Source organism: Chiloscyllium punctatum, chromosome 28, assembly GCF_047496795.1.
Source record: "Chiloscyllium punctatum isolate Juve2018m chromosome 28, sChiPun1.3, whole genome shotgun sequence".
Lineage (NCBI taxonomy): Eukaryota > Metazoa > Chordata > Chondrichthyes > Orectolobiformes > Hemiscylliidae > Chiloscyllium > Chiloscyllium punctatum.
The window spans coordinates 5,642,561-5,662,560 of NC_092766.1; the positions used below are offsets into that span (position 1 = coordinate 5,642,561).

General features: G+C 57.5%; 1 protein-coding gene across 3 annotated transcripts in view; it reads left to right on the top strand.

Moving 5' to 3' along the window:
- The first annotated feature begins 846 nt into the window (after positions 1 to 846).
- The window catches only part of LOC140453926 (CUGBP Elav-like family member 3-B), a 32,324-nt gene continuing 13,170 nt past the window's right edge, over positions 847 to 20,000 (top strand). For 2 of the 3 annotated variants that reach the window (XR_011952524.1, XM_072548778.1), the window contains exons 1-4: positions 847 to 924; positions 2,608 to 2,688; positions 7,124 to 7,267; positions 10,364 to 10,500. Coding sequence is in view for 2 of the 3 variants with exons in the window: in XM_072548778.1 (XP_072404879.1) it covers positions 879 to 924; positions 2,608 to 2,688; positions 7,124 to 7,267; positions 10,364 to 10,491 (399 nt within the window). In the remaining variant the exon portion in view is untranslated. The remainder of the gene's footprint in view (positions 925 to 2,607; positions 2,689 to 7,123; positions 7,268 to 10,363; positions 10,501 to 20,000) is intronic. The other variant, XM_072548779.1, reaches the window with a different exon arrangement.

The following is a 20,000-nucleotide window of genomic DNA, read 5'->3' on the forward strand; positions in this document are numbered from 1 at the left end:
GGGGAGTGTGTGTGGTGTGGGGAGTGTGTGTGGTGTGGGGAGTGTGTGTGGTGTGGGGGAGTGTGTGTGGTGTGGGGGAGTGTGTGTGGGTGGTGTGGGGGAGTGTGTGCGGTGTGGGGGAGTGTGTGTGGAGTGGGGGAGTGTGTGTGGAGTGGGGAGTGTGTGTGGAGTGGGGGAGTGTGTGTGGAGTGGGGGAGTGTGTGTGGTGTGGGGGAGTGTGTGTGGAGTGGGGGAGTGTGTGTGGTGTGGGGGAGTGTGTGTGGAGTGGGGAGTGTGTGTGGTGTGGGGAGTGTGTGTGGTGTGGGGGAGTGTGTGTGGTGTGGGGAGTGTGTGTGGTGTGGGGAGTGTGTGTGGTGTGGGGAGTGTGTGTGGAGTCGGGGAGTGTGTGTGGTGTGGGGAGTGTGTGTGGAGTGGGGGAGTGTGTGTGGTGTGGGGGAGTGTGTGTGGAGTGGGGGAGTGTGTGTGGTGTGGGGAGTGTGTGTGGAGTGGGGGAGTGTGTGTGGTGTGGGGAGTGTGTGTGGTGTGGGGAGTGTGTGTGGTGTGGGGAGTGTGTGTGGGTGTGGGGGAGTGTGTGTGGAGTGGGGAGTGTGTGTGGAGTGGGGAGTGTGTGTGGTGTGGGGGAGTGTGTGTGGAGTGGGGAGTGTGTGTGGAGTCGGGGAGTGTGTGTGGAGTGGGGAGTGTGTGTGGTGTGGGGGAGTGTGTGTGGAGTGGGGGAGTGTGTGTGGTGTGGGGGACTCAGGGGAGTGGGGAGTGTGTTCGAGTGGGCGACTGGGTTTGGGGTTGAGTTGTTGATCTGTTGGGTCTCAATCCTCCCCCTGGGGGTATGAATATGTCGGTTGTGTCCTTCAGCACCTGGCCCAGCCACTGCAGTGACCAGCATGGACCCCCTCCAACAGGCGTACACAGGAATGCAGCACTACACTGGTAAGAGACCCCTCGACCCTCCTTAATTCCCCCCCCCCCCCCCCCGCCTCCCCACACCCCCACCATGTTCCAGTCCCCTCACTCAGCACTATCCCCAGTGTAGGGCAGGGGAGTCCCAGTCATATTACAGTCGAACCCTGAGTGTGATCTATCACAACTGGCCAGGTAGAGGCTGGTCCTGAGCTTCCTGTCTGAGGGGGGAATAATCGATGGAAACATCTCTCGGGCAACACACCCCTCCCTGGGAGTGAGAGCTCCAATCCAGGCTCCAGTGTTGGGTGTGTGGTGGGGGGCTGTCTGACCAGGGGGACCTGGGAAACTGACTGACTAACAGCACAAGGAACATTACTCTGTCTCTAACCTCCCCGTCCCTGGGAGTGGTGTTTGGGGGGACAGTGTAGAGGGAGCTTTACTCTGTATCTAACCCCGTGCTGTCCCTGTCCCTGGGAGTGTTTGATGGGGGGACAGTGTAGAGGGATCTTTAATCTGTATCTAACCCTGTGCTGTCCCTGTCCTGGGAGTGTTTGATGGGGGACAGTGTAGAGGGAGCTTTACTCTGTATCTCACCCCGTGCTGTCCCTGTCCCTGGGGGCATTTGATGGGGGCCAGTGTAGAGGGAGCTTTACTCTGTATCTAACCCTGTGCTGTCCCTGTCCCTGGGAGTGTTTGATGGGGGAACAGTGTCGAGGAAGCTTTACTCTGTATCTAACCCCGTGCTGTCCCTGTCCCTGGGAGTGTTTGATGGGGGACAGTGTAGAGGGAGCTTTACTCTGTATCTAACCCTGTGCTGTCCCTGTCCTGGGAGTGTTTGATGGGGGACAGTGTAGAGGGAGCTTTACTCTGTATCTAACCCTGTGCTGTCCCTGTCCTGGGAGTGTTTGATGGGGGACAGTGTGGAGAGAGCTTTACTCTGTATCTAACCCTGTGCTGTCCCTGTCCCTGGGAGTGTTTGATGGGGGACAGTGTAGAAGGGAGCTTACTCTGTATCTAACCCCGTGCTGTCCCTGTCCTGGGACTGTTTGATGGAGGGACAGTGTAGAGGGAGCTTTACTCTGTATCTAACCCCGTGCTGTCCCTGTCCCTAAGAGTGTTTGATGGGCAGACAGTGTAGAGCGATCTTTACTCTGTATCTAACCCTGTGCTGTCCCTGTCCTGGGAGTGTTTGATGGGGGGACAGTGTAGAGGGATCTTACTCTGTATCTCACCCTATGCTGCCCCCTGTCCTGGGAGTGTTTGATGGGGGGACAGTGTAGAGGAAGCTTTACCCTGTATCTAACCCCGTGCTGTCCCTGTCCTGGGGAGTGTTTGATGGGGGGGACAGTGTAGAGAGAGCTTTACTCTGTATCTAACCCCATGCTGTCCCTGCCCCTGGGAGTGTTTGATGGGGGACAGTGTAGAGGGAGCTTTACTCTGTATCTAACCCCATGCTGTCCCTGCCCCTGGGAGTGTTTGATGGGGGACAGTGTAGAGGGAGCTTTACTCTGTATCTAACCCCGTGCTGTCCCTGTCCCTGTCCCTGGGGAGTGGTTTGATGGGGGGACAGTGTAGAGGGATCTTTACCCTGTATCTAACCCTGTGCTGGTTGTGACATGTTGAGAGTCCTGTGATGAGCTCACTCAGGCACCAACACCTGATCCGACCGTGTTTCCCTGTTTCTTTCCCATTGTTTTCCGTGTGGAACAGCTGCCTACCCAGCCACATACGGGATCGTCGGCCCAGCGTTTCCACAGCAACCAGCCGTGGTTACCCAGCAACAGCGAGAAGGTGAGTTGGTGTATTCAGGACCGAGCACAATCACCACATCGGCTCAGTGTATCACTCAGGGGGTGGGAGTGAGACCGACACACCGTTCAACTGACCCACCGACAGGGCCCACTCCCTCAGCACTGACCCCCCGACAGGGCCCACTCCCTCAGCACTGACCCCCCGACAGGGCCCACTCCCTCAGCACTGACCCTCCGATAGTGCCCACTCCCTCAGCACTGACCCTCAGACAGTGCCCACTGTCTCAGCACTGACCCTCCGATAGGGCCCACTCCCTCAGCACTGACCCTCCGACAGGGCCCACTCCCTCAGCACTGACCCTCCGACAGCGCCCACTCCCTCAGCACTGACCCTCAGACAGTGCCCACTGTCTCAGCACTGACCCTCCGACAGGGCTCACTCCCTCAGCACTGACCCTCCTACAGTGCCCACTCCCTCAGCACTGACTCTCAGACAGTGCCCACTCCCTCAGCACTGACCCTCCGACAGTGCCCACTCCCTCAGCACTGACCCTCTGACAGTGCCCACTCTCTCAGCACTGACCCTCCAACAGTGCCCACTCCCTCAGCACTGACCCTCTGACAGTGCCCACTGTCTCAGCACTGACCCTCCGACAGGGCTCACTCCCTCAGCACTGACCCTCCGACAGTGCCCACACCCTCAGCACTGACCCTCCGACAGGGCCCACTCCCTCAGCACTGACCCCCCGACAGGGCCCACTCCCTCAGCACTGACCCTTCGACAGTGCCCACTCCCTCAGCACTGACCCTCCGACAGGGCCCACTCCCTCAGCACTGACCCTCTGACAGGGCCCACTCCCTCAGCACTGACCCTTCGACAGTGCCCGCTCCCTCAGCACTGACCCTTCGACAGTGCCCACTCCCTCAGCACTGACCCCCCGACAGGGGCCCGCTCCCTCAGCACTGACCCTCCGACAGTGCCCGCTCCCTCAGCACTGACCTTCGACAGTGCCCACTCCCTCAGCACTGACCCTCCGACAGGGCCCACTCCCTCAGCACTGACCCTTCGACAGTGCCCACTCCCCTCAGCACTGACCCTCCGACAGGGCCCACTCCCTCAGCACTGACCCTCCGACAGTGCCCACTTCCTCAGCACTGACCCTCCGACAGGGCCCACTCCCTCAGCACTGACCCCCCGACAGGGCCCACTCCCTCAGCACTGACCCCCCGACAGGGCCCACTCCCTCAGCACTGACCCTCCGACAGGGCCCACTCCCTCAGCACTGACCCTCCGACAGGGCCCACTCCCTCAGCACTGACCCTCCGACAGGGCCCACTCCCTCAGCACTGACCGACGGCCCTCACTGACTCCGACAGGGCCCACTCCCTCAGCACTGACCCTCCGACAGGGCCCACTCCTCAGCACTGACCCTCCGACAGTGCCCACTCCCTCAGCACTGACCCTTCCGACAGGGCCCACTCCCTCAGCACTGACCCCCCGACAGGGCCCACTCCCTCAGCACTGACCCCCCGACAGGGCCCACTCCCTCAGCACTGACCCCCCGACAGGGCCCACTCCCTCAGCACTGACCCTCCGACAGGGCCCACTCCCTCAGCACTGACCCCCCGACAGGGCCCACTCCCTCAGCACTGACCCTCCGACAGGGCCCACTCCCTCAGCACTGACCCTCCGACAGGGCCCACTCCCTCAGCACTGACCCTCCGACAGGGCCCACTCCCTCAGCACTGACCCCCCGACAGGGCCCACTCCCTCAGCACTGACCCTCCGATAGTGCCCACTCCCTCAGCACTGACCCTCAGACAGTGCCCACTGTCTCAGCACTGACCTTCCGATAGGGCCCACTCCCTCAGCACTGACCCTCCGACAGGGCCCACTCCCTCAGCACTGACCCTCCGACAGGGCCCACTCCCTCAGCACTGACCCTCAGACAGTGCCCACTGTCTCAGCACTGACCCTCCGACAGGGCTCACTCCCTCAGCACTGACCCTCCTACAGTGCCCACTCCCTCAGCACTGACTCTCAGACAGTGCCCACTCCCTCAGCACTGACCCTCCGACAGTGCCCACTCCCTCAGCACTGACCCTCTGACAGTGCCCACTCTCTCAGCACTGACCCTCCAACAGTGCCCACTCCCTCAGCACTGACCCTCTGACAGTGCCCACTGTCTCAGCACTGACCCTCCGACAGGGCTCACTCCCTCAGCACTGACCCTCCGACAGTGCCCACACCCTCAGCACTGACCCTCCGACAGGGCCCACTCCCTCAGCACTGACCCTCTGACAGTGCCCACTCCCTCAGCGCTGACCCTCTGACAATGCCCACTCCCTCAGCACTGACCCTCAAATGGTGTCAGATGGAAGCAAACTGTACGGGAAATTGAGTGCGGGAGCATCGTGAGGTTCTGCTGCAGCTGTACAGGACATTTGGATAAGGACACGAACAGCAAAGGGTTTGAGGGGTACAGGACGGGGATTACGGGCTGGTTGGACCGAAGGAGAAAGCGCGGTGCTGGAAAAGCACAGCAGGTCAGGTGACCTCCGAGGAGCAGGAGAATTGACGTTTGAGGCACAAGGCCCTTGGTCGGGAACGAGGGCTGGAGGCTGTGTTTCCGAGCTGCCTGCCTCTACGTTAGTGTGAGGACGGGTCACGCCGCAGTTATACAGGGCATCGCTGTGCCAGTCTCTGCCGTCCTGTGCACTGGACCGGTCACTACACATCCCAGCCCCATCCCTGGATCGAGCGGATTGCTTTATCAGGAAAAGTCGGGCAGGGTTAGGGGGGGGTTATCCCCTGGAGTTCACAAGGGTGACTCTGAGGAACGGGTAAGACCCTGAGGGGAGGTGGAGGGCCCATTCCCTGCTGTGGGCGGGGGGGGAAATCTCAAACACAGGGACACTGTTCCGACACGAGGAGGCGTCCACTCAGAACGCCATGAGGAGCTGTTCCTTTCCGAGATGATTGTATTTGAAATTGACCCTGAATGCGTCCGCAATCTCTGAGCGTTTTTAACGGGCAGACGGAGATGAATACTTCGAGGGTGGGGGTAAGATGACCGGGAGATTTCGTGGTTGGCCCGGGCACCGTGCAGGAACATTGGAGTCAAAGTTCAAACCAGACTGGCAGCTGAGGGTGGGTCAGGGATCGAGTGGCCAAGTGTGGGTCCTCGTGCTCAGTGTCTGGGGCTGCGTGCTGAAGTATGAAGGGACAGGACTTGAGGGGGTTCAGCTGGCCCCTGGTAGTGTCCTACCTCTGAGCCGCATCCCCAGCCAGGCTGTTGGGGTAATTTGCAGGGCAGGTCAGGCCAGTGGGTTTTACAGGTCAGTCTGTCTAGTATCACGAGATTTACTGGTCTGTCATTTTTATTGGTCTTGTTAGTTCTGCTGGTATCATTGCTTTTACTGGTCCCACTGGTTTCACTGGTCTCACTGGAGTTACTGTGGTTTACTGGTCTCACTCTTAATGGTCTTGTTGGTTTTACTGGTCTCACTGGTTTTTACTGGTCTCACTGGATTTACTGTGGTTTACTGGTCTCACTCTTAATGGTCTTGTTGGTTTTACTGGTTTCACTGGTTTTACTGGTCTCACTGGATTTACTGTGGTTTACTGGTCTCACTCTTAATGGTCTTGTTGGTTTTACTGGTTTCATTGGTTTTACTGGTCTCACTGGTTTTACTGGTCTCACTGGATTTACTGTGGTTTACTGGTCTCACTCTTAATGGTCTTGTTGGTTTTACTGGTTTCACTGGTTTTTCTGGTCTCACTGGATTTACTGTGGTTTACTGGTCTCACTCCTAATGGTCTTGTTGGTTTTACTGGTTTCATTGGTTTTACTGGTCTCACTGGATTTACTGTGGTTTACTGGTCTCACTCTTAATGGTCTTGTTGGTTTTACTGGTTTCACTGGTTTTTCTGGTCTCACTGGATTTACTGTGGTTTACTGGTCTCACTCCTAATGGTCTTGTTGGTTTTACTGGTTTCATTGGTTTTACTGGTCTCACTGGATTTACTGTGGTTTACTGGTCTCACTCTTAATGGTCTTGTTGGTTTTACTGGTTTCACTGGTTTTTCTGGTCTCACTGGATTTACTGTGGTTTACTGGTCTCACTCCTAATGGTCTTGTTGGTTTTACTGGTTTCGCTGGTCTGACTGGTCCTTGTGTTTTGTGCTGCGGCGTGGAGTTGTGTAGGGGTGGGGTCTTGGGGACAGGAGGGCTGCCTCAGCACCGGAGAGGAGGGAGAGGGATGGGGCAGGGCTGGAGGGGGAGGGGGAGAGTGGGGAGGGGAAGGGAGGGAGAGAGGAGGAGGTGGGGGGGAGTGCGGGAGTGCGGGGGGGGGGGTAGCAGGGGTAAGGAGCAGGGGAGAGGGAGAGGCATGGGCTGGGGGATGCGCAGCAGCGTCTCTGTCCGTGCTGACCAACTGGGACGCTGTGTGTTCCTCTCTCGTCTTCTCCACAGGGCCTGAGGGCTGCAACATTTTCATCTACCACCTCCCGCAGGAATTCACTGACTTTGAACTGCTCCAGATGTTCCTGCCCTTCGGCAACGTCATCTCCGCCAAAGTGTTCATCGACCGAGCAACCAATCAGAGTAAATGTTTCGGTGAGCTCCCCCGCGCCACCGTCCTCCCGGCACTCCAGGGATCTACCCTCACTAGTCCCCCTGCGCTGCAGCCTCAGGGAACCACCTGCGTTGCTCTAGCCCCTCGACACGTCCCCAGAGAGTTACGGGCCCACAACATCACCTATCAATGCTGCCATGGTGACCTAGCCATCCCATACTCAACAATGACCTGATGGATCGATACACCTGCCTTGTGTTGGTGTGGACTGAGGGATGGACTCAACCACCCTCCCAGCTGCCTCCTTAATAGAGTCAGAGAGTCATAGAGATGTACAGCATGGAAACAGACCCTTCGGTCCAACCCGTCCATGCTGACCAGGAGCGGCGCACTGTCGGAGGGTCAGGGCTGAGGGAGTGGGCACTGTCGGAGGGTCAGTGCTGAGGGAGCGGGCAATGTCGGAGGGTTAGGGCTGAGGGAGTGGGCCCTGTCAGAGGGTCAGTGCTGAGGGAGTGGGGCACTGTCGGAGGGTCAGTGCTGAGGGAGTGGGCACTGTCGGAGGGTCAGTGCTGATGGAGTGGGCACTGTCGGAGGGTCAGTGCTGAGGGAGCATGCACTATCGGAAGGTCAGCACTGAGGGTCATCACTGACCCTCTGACAGTGCCCCCTCCCTCATCACTGACCCTCTGACAGTGCCCCCTCCCTCATCACTGACCCTCCGACAGTGCGGCACTCCCTCAGCACTGACCCTCCGACAGTGCCCACTCCCTCAGCACTGACCCTCCAACAGTGCCCACTTCCTCAGCCCTGACCCTCCGACAGTGCGGCACTCCCTCGGCACTGACCTTCTGACAGTGCCCACTCCCTCAGCGCTAACCCTCCGACAGTGCGGCACTCCCTCAGCACTGACCCTCCGACAGTGCCCACTCCCTCAGCGCTGACCCTCTGACAGTGCGGCGCTCCCTCAGCACTGACCCTCTGACAGTGCGGCACTCCCTCAACGCTGACCCTCCGACAGTGCCCACTCCCTTAGCACTAACCCTCCGACAGTGCCCTCTCCCTCAGCACTGACCCTCTGACAGTGCGGCACTCCCTCAACGCTGACCCTCCGACAGTGCCCACTCCCTCAGCGCCAACCCTCTGACAGTGCCCACTCCCTCAGCACTGACCCTCTGACAGTGCGGCACTCCCTCAACGCTGACCCTCCGACAGTGCCCACTCCCTCAGCACTGACCCTCCGACAGTGCGGCGCTCCCTCAGCCCTGACCCTCTGATAGTGCACACTCCCTCAGCACTGACCCTCCGACAGTGCGGAGCTCCCTCAGTACTGACCCTCCGACAGTGCCCACCCCCTCATCACTGACCCTCCGACAGTGCGGCACTCCCTCAGCACTGACCCTCCGACAGTGCCCACTCCCTCAGCACTGACCCTCCGACAGGGCCCACTCCCTCAGCACTGACCTTCCGACAGGGCCCACTCCCTCAGCACTGACCCTCCGACAGGGCCCACTCCCTCAACACTGACCCTCCGACAGTGCCCACTCCCTCAGCCCTGACCTTCCGACAGGGCCCACTCCCTCAGCACTGACCCTCCGACAGTGCCCACTCCCTCAGCCCTGACCCTCTGACAGTGCCCACTCCCTCAGCACTGACCCTCCAACAGTGCCCACTCCCTCAGCCCTGACCTTCCGACAGGGCCCACTCCCTCAGCCCTGACCTTCCGACAGGGCCCACTCCCTCAGCACTGACCCTCCGACAGGGCCCACTCCCTCAGCACTGACCCTCCAACAGTGCCCGCTCCCTCAGCACTGACCTTCCGACAGTGCGGCACTCCCTCAGCACTGACCCTCTGACAGTGCGGTACTCCCTCAGCACTGACCCTCCGACAGTGCGGCACTCCCTCAGCACTGACCCTCCGACAGGGCCCACTCCCTCAGCACTAACCCTCCGACAGTGCCCACTCCCTCAGCGCTGACCCTTCGACAGTGCCCACTCCCTCAGCACTGACCCTCCGACAGTGCCCACTCCCTCAGCACTGACCCTCCGACAGTGCCCACTCCCTCAGCACTGACCCTCCGACAGTGCCTACTCCCTCAGCACCAACCCTCTGACAGTGCCCACTCCCTCAGCACTGACCCTCCGACAGTGCCCACTCCCTCAGCACTGACCTTCCGACATTGCCTGCTCCCTCAGCACTGACCCTCCGACAGTGCGGCACTCCCTCAGAGCTGACCTTCCGACAGTGTGGCACTCCCTCAGCACTGACCCTCCGACAGTGCCCACTCCCTCAGCACTGACCCTCCGACAGTGCCCGCTCCCTCAGCCCTGACCTTCCGACATTGCCCGCTCCCTCAGCACTGACCCTCCGACAGTGCGGCACTCCCTCAGAGCTGACCTTCCGACAGTGTGGCACTCCCTCAGCACTGACCCTCCGACAGTGCCCGCTCCCTCAGCACTGACCCTCCGACAATGCCCACTCCCTCAGCACTGACCCTCCGACAGGGCCCACTCCCTCAGCACTGACTCTCCGACAGTGCCCACTCCCTCAGCACTGACCCTCCGACAGTGCCCACTCCCTCAGCACTGACCCTCCGACAGTGCCCACTCCCTCAGCACTGACCCTCCGACAGTGCCCGCTCCCTCAGCACTGACCCCCCGACAGGGCCCACTCCCTCAGCACTGACCCTCCGACAGTGCCCACTCCCTCAGCACTGACCCTCCGACAGTGCCCGCTCCCTCAGCACTGACCCTCCGACAGTGCCCGCTCCCTCAGCACTGACCCTCCGACAGTGCCCGCTCCCTCAGCACTGACCCTCCGACAGTGCCCGCTCCCTCAGCACTGACCCTCCGACAGTGCCCGCTCCCTCAGCACTGACCCTCCGACAGTGCCCGCTCCCTCAGCACTGACCCTCCTCTACGATCACATGGCCACCCATCCCTGTGGCGCTGGCTGGTCAGGGCCAGGTATAAGAGAGGACCCAGTGTTCACCCAGGGGTGGGTGGGCGTGTTGGGTGGTGGTGGGAGGAAGAGTGGGAGTGAGTGGTTACAGCTGGGATAATGACTATCCCTTACCCTCCCTCCTGCCCCCCCCCCCCCCTCTCTGGTACCCCCCCCTTCCATGTTGCTGTGTGTGCAGGCTTTGTCAGCTTCGACCACCCAGCAAGTGCACAGGCTTCCATCCAGGCCATGAATGGCTTTCAGATTGGCACGAAGAGGTTAAAGGTCCAGCTGAAGAGACCGAAAGACGCCAACAGACCCTACTAGACCCAGCAGGTACGTGTGCATCGAGGGCCAAGGGAGTGGGACTTGGGAGGGGCGCGCGGGGGGTGGAGGGGGGGGAGCTAAAACACCCAGAGCCCTTGGACGCTCATCCCAAACCTGCAAACCACGGCCTGATAGGTCTCCCCACCCTCCATCCTCAGCACCCCCCCCCCCCCCCACCATCACAGCATTCCTCTCGATGCTGTCCCTACCCGGACATTAACACCTCCCAGACCTCACCACCACACCCTCGTCGCCCAGGATACAGCCCAGGGCTTGGGCGTGGGGAGTAGGAATGGGTTGGCATTGACAGAAACGGGCCTGACAGGTTGGGCGAGTGGAGGGTGCCAGCAATCCGGGGTGCCACCAAGGGGTGGGGGGGATGAGAGGAGGGGGCATGACCCCCTCAAGCTGAGGAGATGCTCAAGGTGAGACAGGGCCTGGGAGGGTGCGGGCAATGTGTTAGTGACCTTTCCCGAAATTATGAGGGGTTCTGAGTGGGAACACCAGGAGAGAATTCAGGCACAGTGGGGGTGGGGGGGGGTATTACAGGGAGTGAGGGGGAAGAGTGGGATTAGACTGGGGGGATATTAAAGGGAGTGAGGGGGAGAGTGGGATTAGACTGGGGGGGATATTAAAGGGAGTGAGGGGGAGAGTGGGATTAGACTGGGGGGATATTAAAGGGGGTGAGGAGTGAGGGGGGAGAGTGGGATTAGACTGGGGGGGATATTAAAGGGAGTGAGGGGGGAGAGTGGGGTTAGACTGGGGGGGATATTAAAGGGAGTGAGGGGGAGAGTGGGATTAGACTGGGGGGATATTAAAGGGGGTGAGGAGTGAGGGGGGAGAGTGGGATTAGACTGGGGGGGATATTAAAGGGAGTGAGGAGTGAGGGGGGAGAGTGGGATTAGACTGGGGGGATATTAAAGGGGGTGGGGAGTGAGGGGAGAGAGTGGGATTAGACTGGGGGGGATATTAAAGGGAGTGAGGGGGGAGAGTGGGATTAGACTGGGTGGGATATTAAAGGGAGTGGGGAGTGAGGGGGGAGAGTGGGATTAGACTGGGTGGGATATTACAGGGAGTGAGGGGGGAGAGTGGGATTAGACTGGGGGGGATATTAAAGGGAGTGAGGGGGAGAGTGGGATTAGACTGGGGGGATATTAAAGGGGGTGAGGAGTGAGGGGGGAGAGTGGGATTAGACTGGGGGGGATATTAAAGGGAGTGGGGAGTGAGGGGGGAGAGTGGGATTAGACTGGGTGGGATATTAAAGGGGGTGGGGAGTGAGGGGAGAGAGTGGGATTAGACAGGGGGGGATATTAAAGGGAGTGGGGAGTGAGGGGGGAGAGTGGGATTAGACTGGGTGGGATATTAAAGGGGGTGGGGAGTGAGGGGGAGAGTGGGATTAGACTGGGTGGGATATTAAAGGGAGTGAGGGGGGAGAGTGGGATTAGACTGGGGGGGATATTAAAGGGAGTGGGGAGTGAGGGGGGGAGAGTGGGATTAGACTGGGTGGGATATTAAAGGGGGTGGGGAGTGAGGGGAGAGAGTGGGATTAGACTGGGGGGGATATTAAAGGGAGTGAGGGGGGAGAGTGGGATTAGACTGGGGGGATATTAAAGGGAGCGGGGAGTGAGGGGGGAGAGTGGGATTAGACTGGGGGGGATATTAAAGGGAGTGGGGAGTGAGGGGGGAGAGTGGGATTAGACTGGGTGGGATATTAAAGGGAGTGGGGAGTGAGGGGGAGAGTGGGATTAGACTGGGTGGGATATTAAAGGGAGTGAGGGGGGAGAGTGGGATTAGACTGGGGGGGATATTAAAGGGAGCGGGGAGTGAGGGGGGAGAGTGGGATCAGACTGGGTGGGATATTAAAGGGAGTGGGGAGTGAGGGGGGAGAGTGGGATTAGACTGGGGGGATATTAAAGGGAGTGAGCGGGGAGAGTGGGATTAGACTGGGTGGGATATTAAAGGGAGTGGGGAGTGAGGGGGGAGAGTGGGATTAGACTGGGTGGGATATTAAAGGGAGTGGGGAGTGAGGGGGAGAGTGGGATTAGACTGGGGGGGATATTAAAGGGAGTGAGGGGGGAGAGTGGGATTGGACTGGGGGGGATATTAAAGGGAGTGGGGAGTGAGGGGGAGAGTGGGATTAGACTGGGTGGGATATTAAAGGGAGTGAGGGGGGAGAGTGGGATTAGACTGGGGGGGATATTAAAGGGAGTGGGGAGTGAGGGGGGGAGAGTGGGATTAGACTGGGGGGGATATTAAAGGGAGTGAGGGGGGGAGAGTGGGATTAGACTGGGGGGGATATTAAAGGGAGTGGGGAGTGAGGGGGGAGAGTGGGATTAGACTGGGGGGGATATTAAAGGGAGTGAGGGGGGAGAGTGGGATTAGACTGGGGGGGATATTAAAGGGAGTGAGGGGGGAGAGTGGGATTAGACTGGGTGGGATATTAAAGGGAGTGAGGGGGGGAGAGTGGGATTAGACTGGGGGGGATATTAAAGGGAGTGAGGGGGGGGGAGAGTGGGATTAGACTGGGGGGGATATTAAAGGGAGTGAGGGGGGAGAGTGGGATTAGACTGGGGGGGATATTAAAGGGAGTGGGGAGTGAGGGGGGAGAGTGGGATTAGACTGGGTGGGATATTAAAGGGAGTGGGGAGTGAGGGGGGAGAGTGGGATTAGACTGGGTGGGATATTAAAGGGAGTGGGGAGTGAGGGGGAGAGTGGGATTAGACTGGGTGTGATATTAAAGGGAGTGAGGGGGGAGAGTGGGATTAGACTGGGGGGGATATTAAAGGGAGTGGGGAGTGAGGGGGGAGAGTGGGATTAGACTGGGTGGGATATTAAAGGGAGTGGGGAGAGAGGGGGAGAGTGGGATTAGACTGGGTGTGATATTAAAGGGAGTGAGGGGGGAGAGTGGGATTAGACTGGGTGGGGTATTAAAGGGAGTGAGGGGGGAGAGTGGGATTAGACTGGGTGGGATATTAAAGGGAGTGGGGAGTGAGTGGGGAGAGTGGGATTAGACTGGGTGGGATATTAAAGGGAGTGAGGGGGGAGAGTGGGATTAGACTGGGGGGGATATTAAAGGGAGCGGGGAGTGAGTGGGGAGAGTGGGATTAGACTGGGTGGGATATTAAAGGGAGTGAGGGGGGAGAGTGGGATTAGACTGGGGGGGATATTAAAGGGAGTGGGGAGTGAGGGGGGAGAGTGGGATTAGACTGGGTGGGATATTAAAGGGAGTGGGGAGTGAGGGGGAGAGTGGGATTAGACTGGGTGTGATATTAAAGGGAGTGAGGGGGGAGAGTGGGATTAGACTGGGTGGGATATTAAAGGGAGTGAGGGGGGAGAGTGGGATTAGACTGGGTGGGGTATTAAAGGGAGTGAGGGGGGAGAGTGGGATTAGACTGGGTGGGATATTAAAGGGAGTGGGGAGTGAGGGGGGAGAGTGGGATTAGACTGGGGGGGATATTAAAGGGAGAGGGGAGTGAGGGGGGAGAGTGGGATTAGACTGGGTGGGATATTAAAGGGAGTGAGGGGGGAGAGTGGGATTAGACTGGGGGGGATATTAAAGGGAGTGAGGGGGGAGAGTGGGATTAGACTGGGTGGGATATTAAAGGGAGTGAGGGGGGAGAGTGGGATTAGACTGGGGGGGATATTAAAGGGAGTGAGGGGGGAGAGTGGGATTAGACTGGGGGGGATATTAAAGGGAGCGGGGAGTGAGGGGGGAGAGTGGGATTAGACTGGGGGGGATATTAAAGGGAGTGAGGGGGGAGAGTGGGATTAGACTGGGTGGGATATTAAAGGGAGTGAGGGGGGGAGAGTGGGATTAGACTGGGGGGATATTAAAGGGAGTGAGGGGGGAGAGTGGGATTAGACTGGGTGGGATATTAAAGGGAGTGGGGAGTGAGGGGGGAGAGTGGGATTAGACTGGGTGGGATATTAAAGGGAGTGAGGGGGGAGAGTGGGATTAGACTGGGGGGGATATTAAAGGGAGTGGGGAGTGAGGGGGGAGAGTGGGATTAGACTGGGTGGGATATTAAAGGGAGTGAGGGGGGAGAGTGGGATTAGACTGGGGGGGATATTAAAGGGAGTGAGGGGGGAGAGTGGGATTAGACTGGGTGGGATATTAAAGGGAGTGAGGAGTGAGGGGAGAGAGTGGGATTAGACTGGGGGGGATATTAAAGGGAGTGAGGGGGGAGAGTGGGATTAGACTGGGGGGATATTAAAGGGAGCGGGGAGTGAGGGGGGAGAGTGGGATTAGACTGGGGGGGATATTAAAGGGAGTGGGGAGTGAGGGGGGAGAGTGGGATTAGACTGGGTGGGATATTAAAGGGAGTGAGGGGGAGAGTGGGATTAGACTGGGTGGGATATTAAAGGGAGTGAGGGGGAGAGTGGGATTAGACTGGGTGGGATATTAAAGGGAGTGAGGGGGGAGAGTGGGATTAGACTGGGTGGGATATTAAAGGGAGTGGGGAGTGAGGGGGGAGAGTGGGATTAGACTGGGGGGGATATTAAAGGGAGTGGGGAGTGAGGGGGGAGAGTGGGATTAGACTGGGGGGGTATTAAAGGGAGTGGGGAATGTGGGGGAGAGTGGGATTAGACTGGGTGGGATATTAAAGGGAGTGGGGAGTGAGGGGGAGAGTGGGATTAGACTGGGGGGGATATTAAAGGGAGTGGGGAGTGAGGGGGGAGAGTGGGATTAGACTGGGGGGGATATTAAAGGGAGTGGGGAGTGTGGGGGAGAGTGGGATTAGACTGGGTGGGATATTAAAGGGAGTGAGGGGGGAGAGTGGGATTAGACTGGGTGGGGTATTAAAGGGAGTGAGGGGGGAGAGTGGGATTAGACTGGGTGGGATATTAAAGGGAGTGAGGGGGGAGAGTGGGATTAGACTGGGTGGGATATTAAAGGGAGTGGGGAGTGAGGGGGAGAGTGGGATTAGACTGGGTGGGATATTAAAGGGAGCGGGGAGTGAGGGGGAGAGTGGGATTAGACTGGGGGGGATATTAAAGGGAGCGGGGAGTGAGGGGGGAGAGTGGGATTAGACTGGGTGGGATATTAAAGGGAGTGAGGGGGGAGAGTGGGATTAGACTGGGGGGGATATTAAAGGGAGTGGGGAGTGAGGGGGGAGAGTGGGATTAGACTGGGTGGGATATTAAAGGGAGCGGGGAGTGAGGGGGGAGAGTGGGATTAGACTGGGTGGGATATTAAAGGGAGTGAGGGGGGAGAGTGGGATTAGACTGAGTGGGATATTAAAGGGAGCAGGGAGTGAGGGGGGAGAGTGGGATTAGACTGGGGGGGATATTACAGGGAGCGGGGAGTGAGGGGGGAGAGTGGGATTAGACTGGGTGGGATATTAAAGGGAGCGGGGAGTGAGGGGGGAGAGTGGGATTAGACTGGGTGGGATATTAAAGGGAGTGAGGGGGGAGAGTGGGATTAGACTGGGGGGGATATTAAAGGGAGCGGGGAGTGAGGGGGGAGAGTGGGATTAGACTGGGGGGGATATTAAAGGGAGTGAGGGGGGAGAGTGGGATTAGACTGGGTGGGATATTAAAGGGAGTGGGGAGTGAGGGGGGAGAGTGGGATTAGACTGGGTGGGATATTAAAGGGAGTGGGGAGTGAGGGGGGAGAGTGGGATTAGACTGGGTGGGATATTAAAGGGAGTGAGGGGGGAGAGTGGGATTAGACTGGGGGGGATATTAAAGGGAGTGAGGGGGGAGAGTGGGATTAGACTGGGTGGGATATTAAAGGGAGTGGGGAGTGAGGGGGGAGAGTGGGATTAGACTGGGTGGGACATTAAAGGGAGCGGGGAGTGAGGGGGGAGAGTGGGATTAGACTGGGTGGGATATTAAAGGGAGCGGGGAGTGAGGGGGGAGAGTGGGATTAGACTGGGTGGGATATTAAAGGGAGTGAGGGGGGAGAGTGGGATTAGACTGGGGGGGATATTAAAGGGAGTGAGGGGGGAGAGTGGGATTAGACTGGGTGGGATATTAAAGGGAGTGAGGGGGGAGAGTGGGATTAGACTGGGGGCGATATTAAAGGGAGTGAGGGGGGAGAGTGGGATTAGACTGGGTGGGACATTAAAGGGAGTGGGGAGTGAGGGGGAGAGTGGGATTAGACTGGGTGGGATATTAAAGGGAGTGGGGAGTGAGGGGGAGAGTGGGATTAGACTGGGTGGGATATTAAAGGGAGTGAGGGGGGAGAGTGGGATTAGACTGGGTGGGACATTAAAGGGAGCGGGGAGTGAGGGGGAGAGTGGGATTAGACTGGGTGGGATATTAAAGGGAGTGAGGGGGGAGAGTGGGATTAGACTGGGTGGGATATTAAAGGGAGTGAGGGGGGAGAGTGGGATTAGACTGGGTGGGATATTAAAGGGAGGGGGAGAGAGGGGGAGAGTGGGATTAGACTGGGTGGGATATTAAAGGGAGTGGGGAGTGAGGGGGAGAGTGGGATTAGACTGGGTGGGATATTAAAGGGAGTGGGGAGTGAGGGAGGAGAGTGGGATTAGACTGGGTGGGATATTAAAGGGAGTGAGGGGGAGAGTGGGATTAGACTGGGTGGGATATTAAAGGGAGTGAGGGGGGAGAGTGGGATTTGACTGGGTGGGATATTAAAGGGAGTGGGGAGTGAGGGGGAGAGTGGGATTAGACTGGGTGGGATATTAAAGGGAGTGAGGGGGGAGAGTGGGATTAGACTGGGTGGGATATTAAAGGGAGTGGGGAGTGAGGGGGAGAGTGGGATTAGACTGGGTGGGATATTAAAGGGAGTGAGGGGGGAGAGTGGGATTAGACTGGGTGGGATATTAAAGGGAGTGGGGAGTGAGGGGGAGAGTGGGATTAGACTGGGTGGGATATTAAAGGGAGTGGGGAGTGAGGGGGAGAGTAGGATTAGACTGGGTGGGATATTAAAGGGAGTGGGGAGTGAGGGGGAGAGTGGGATTAGACTGGGTGGGATATTAACGGGAGTGAGGGGGGAGAGTGGGATTAGACTGGGTGGGATATTAAAGGGAGTGAGGAGTGAGGGGGGAGAGTGGGATTAGACTGGGTGGGATATTAAAGGGAGTGGGGAGTGAGGGGGAGAGTGGGATTAGACTGGGTGGGATATTAAAGGGAGCGGGGATTGAGGGGGGAGTGTGGGATTAGACTGGGTGGGATATTAAAGGGAGTGGGGAGTGAGGGGGGAGAGTGGGTTTAGACTGGGGGGGATATTAAAGGGAGTGGGGAGTGAGGGGGAGAGTGGGATTAGACTGGGTGGGATATTAAAGGGAGTGAGGAGTGAGGGGGGAGAGTGGGATTAGACTGGGTGGGATATTAAAGGGAGTGGGGAGTGAGGGGGAGAGTGGGATGAGACTGGGGGGGATATTAAAGGGAGCAGGGAGTGAGGGGGGAGAGTGGGATTAGACTGGGTGGGATATTAAAGGGAGCGGGGAGTGAGGGGGGAGAGTGGGATTAGACTGGGTGGGATATTAAAGGGAGTGGGGAGTGAGGGGGAGAGTGGGATTAGACTGGGTGGGATATTAAAGGGAGCGGGGATTGAGGGGGGAGTGTGGGGGGAGAGTGGGATGAGACTGGGGGGGATATTAAAGGGAGTGGGGAGTGAGGGGGGAGAGTGGGATTAGACTGGGTGGGATATTAAAGGGAGTGAGGAGTGAGGGGGAGGGTGGGATTAGACTGGGTGGGATATTAAAGGGAGCGGGGATTGAGGGGGGAGTGTGGGGGGAGAGTGGGATGAGACTGGGTGGGATATTAAAGGGAGCGGGGATTGAGGGGGGAGTGTGGGGGGAGAGTGGGATGAGACTGGGGGGGATATTAAAGGGAGTGAGGAGTGAGGGGGGAGAGTGGGATGAGACTGGGTGGGATATTAAAGGGAGTGAGGAGTGAGGGGGGGAGAGTGGGATTAGACTGGGTGGGATATTAAAGGGAGCGGGGATTGAGGGGGGAGTGTGGGGGGAGAGTGGGATTAGACTGGGGGGGATATTAAAGGGAGTGAGGAGTGAGGGGGGAGAGTGGGATGAGACTGGGGGGGATATTAAAGCGAGTGTGGAGTGAGGGACACACACACACACACTTACACACACGTACACACACACACGCACACTCACACTCACACATACACTCACACATATACTCGTACACACACATACACACATAGTCACACATACACCCACACAAACACTCACACATACACACACACATGCACTCACACACACACACACACACACACACACACACATATACACATGCACACACACACATACACACACATAATCACACACACGCACTCTCTCTCTCTCACACACACACACAAACACACACACACACGCACACCCACATGCGCACACACCCACACTCACACACACACACCCACACGCACACACACACACCCACACCCACACACATACAGAGTATTCTCTATACCTATGAGTTTAATGTTTGATGATGTGGGGGTGCCGCTGTTGGAGTGGGGTGGACAATGTTTTACAAATCCCACAGCACTAGCTTATTGTCCGTCAGGTTTAGTTGGAAGCACTAGCTTTCTCAGCGCTGCTCCTTCATCAGGTAGGGAGTAGGGCAGGATCATAAGAGACAGAATTTATCACAGAAGCTCTCAGTGCCATGCAGCTGATGTGACATATTGAACAGACCTAGATTGTTGTTAAATGTTTCATCTTTTAGAATGGGTTGCAGGTTTAGATTCATTAATATGTAAATCCCAGAACGTTTTTAACGTCACATTCTCAAGATAACTTAAGGTTTTATATAAAGAAAAAGGTGCCATCTCAGCTCAGAGTGTGCATTAAAGGTGTGAGGTTAGAGTGTGCCTGGATCACAATCTTGACTCAGACTGGTTCTCAACTAGGACCTTGGGTTCATGTTACACACTGGATGACCCTGCTACACGTTACACTGTCTATTACACACGCAGACCCTCTCTCTCTCACACAGACACACATACACCCCCCCCACCCCACTCACACCCACCTACACACCCTGTCATAGGCTTATACTCCATCACACTCACTCACACTTTACCAAGCACACACACACACACACACTCTCTCACATGCACACACACACAAACACACATTCTCTCTCATGCACACACACTCTCTCTGTCTCTGTCTCTCTCATGCACACAAACACACACACACACTCACAAACACACATACACACACGCGCAAACACACACACACACATACACACATACACACACACAAACACACATACACACATGCACAAACACACACACACATACACACATACACACACGCACAAACACACACACACATACACACACAAACACACACTCACACTCACACAAACACACATACACACATGCACAAACACACACACACACTCACAAACACACACGCACTCACACATACAAACACACACACATACACATACACACACACACATACACACACATATACACACATACATACACACACACAAACACACAGACACACAATCACATACATACACACAATGACACACACATACACACACTCATACACACACAC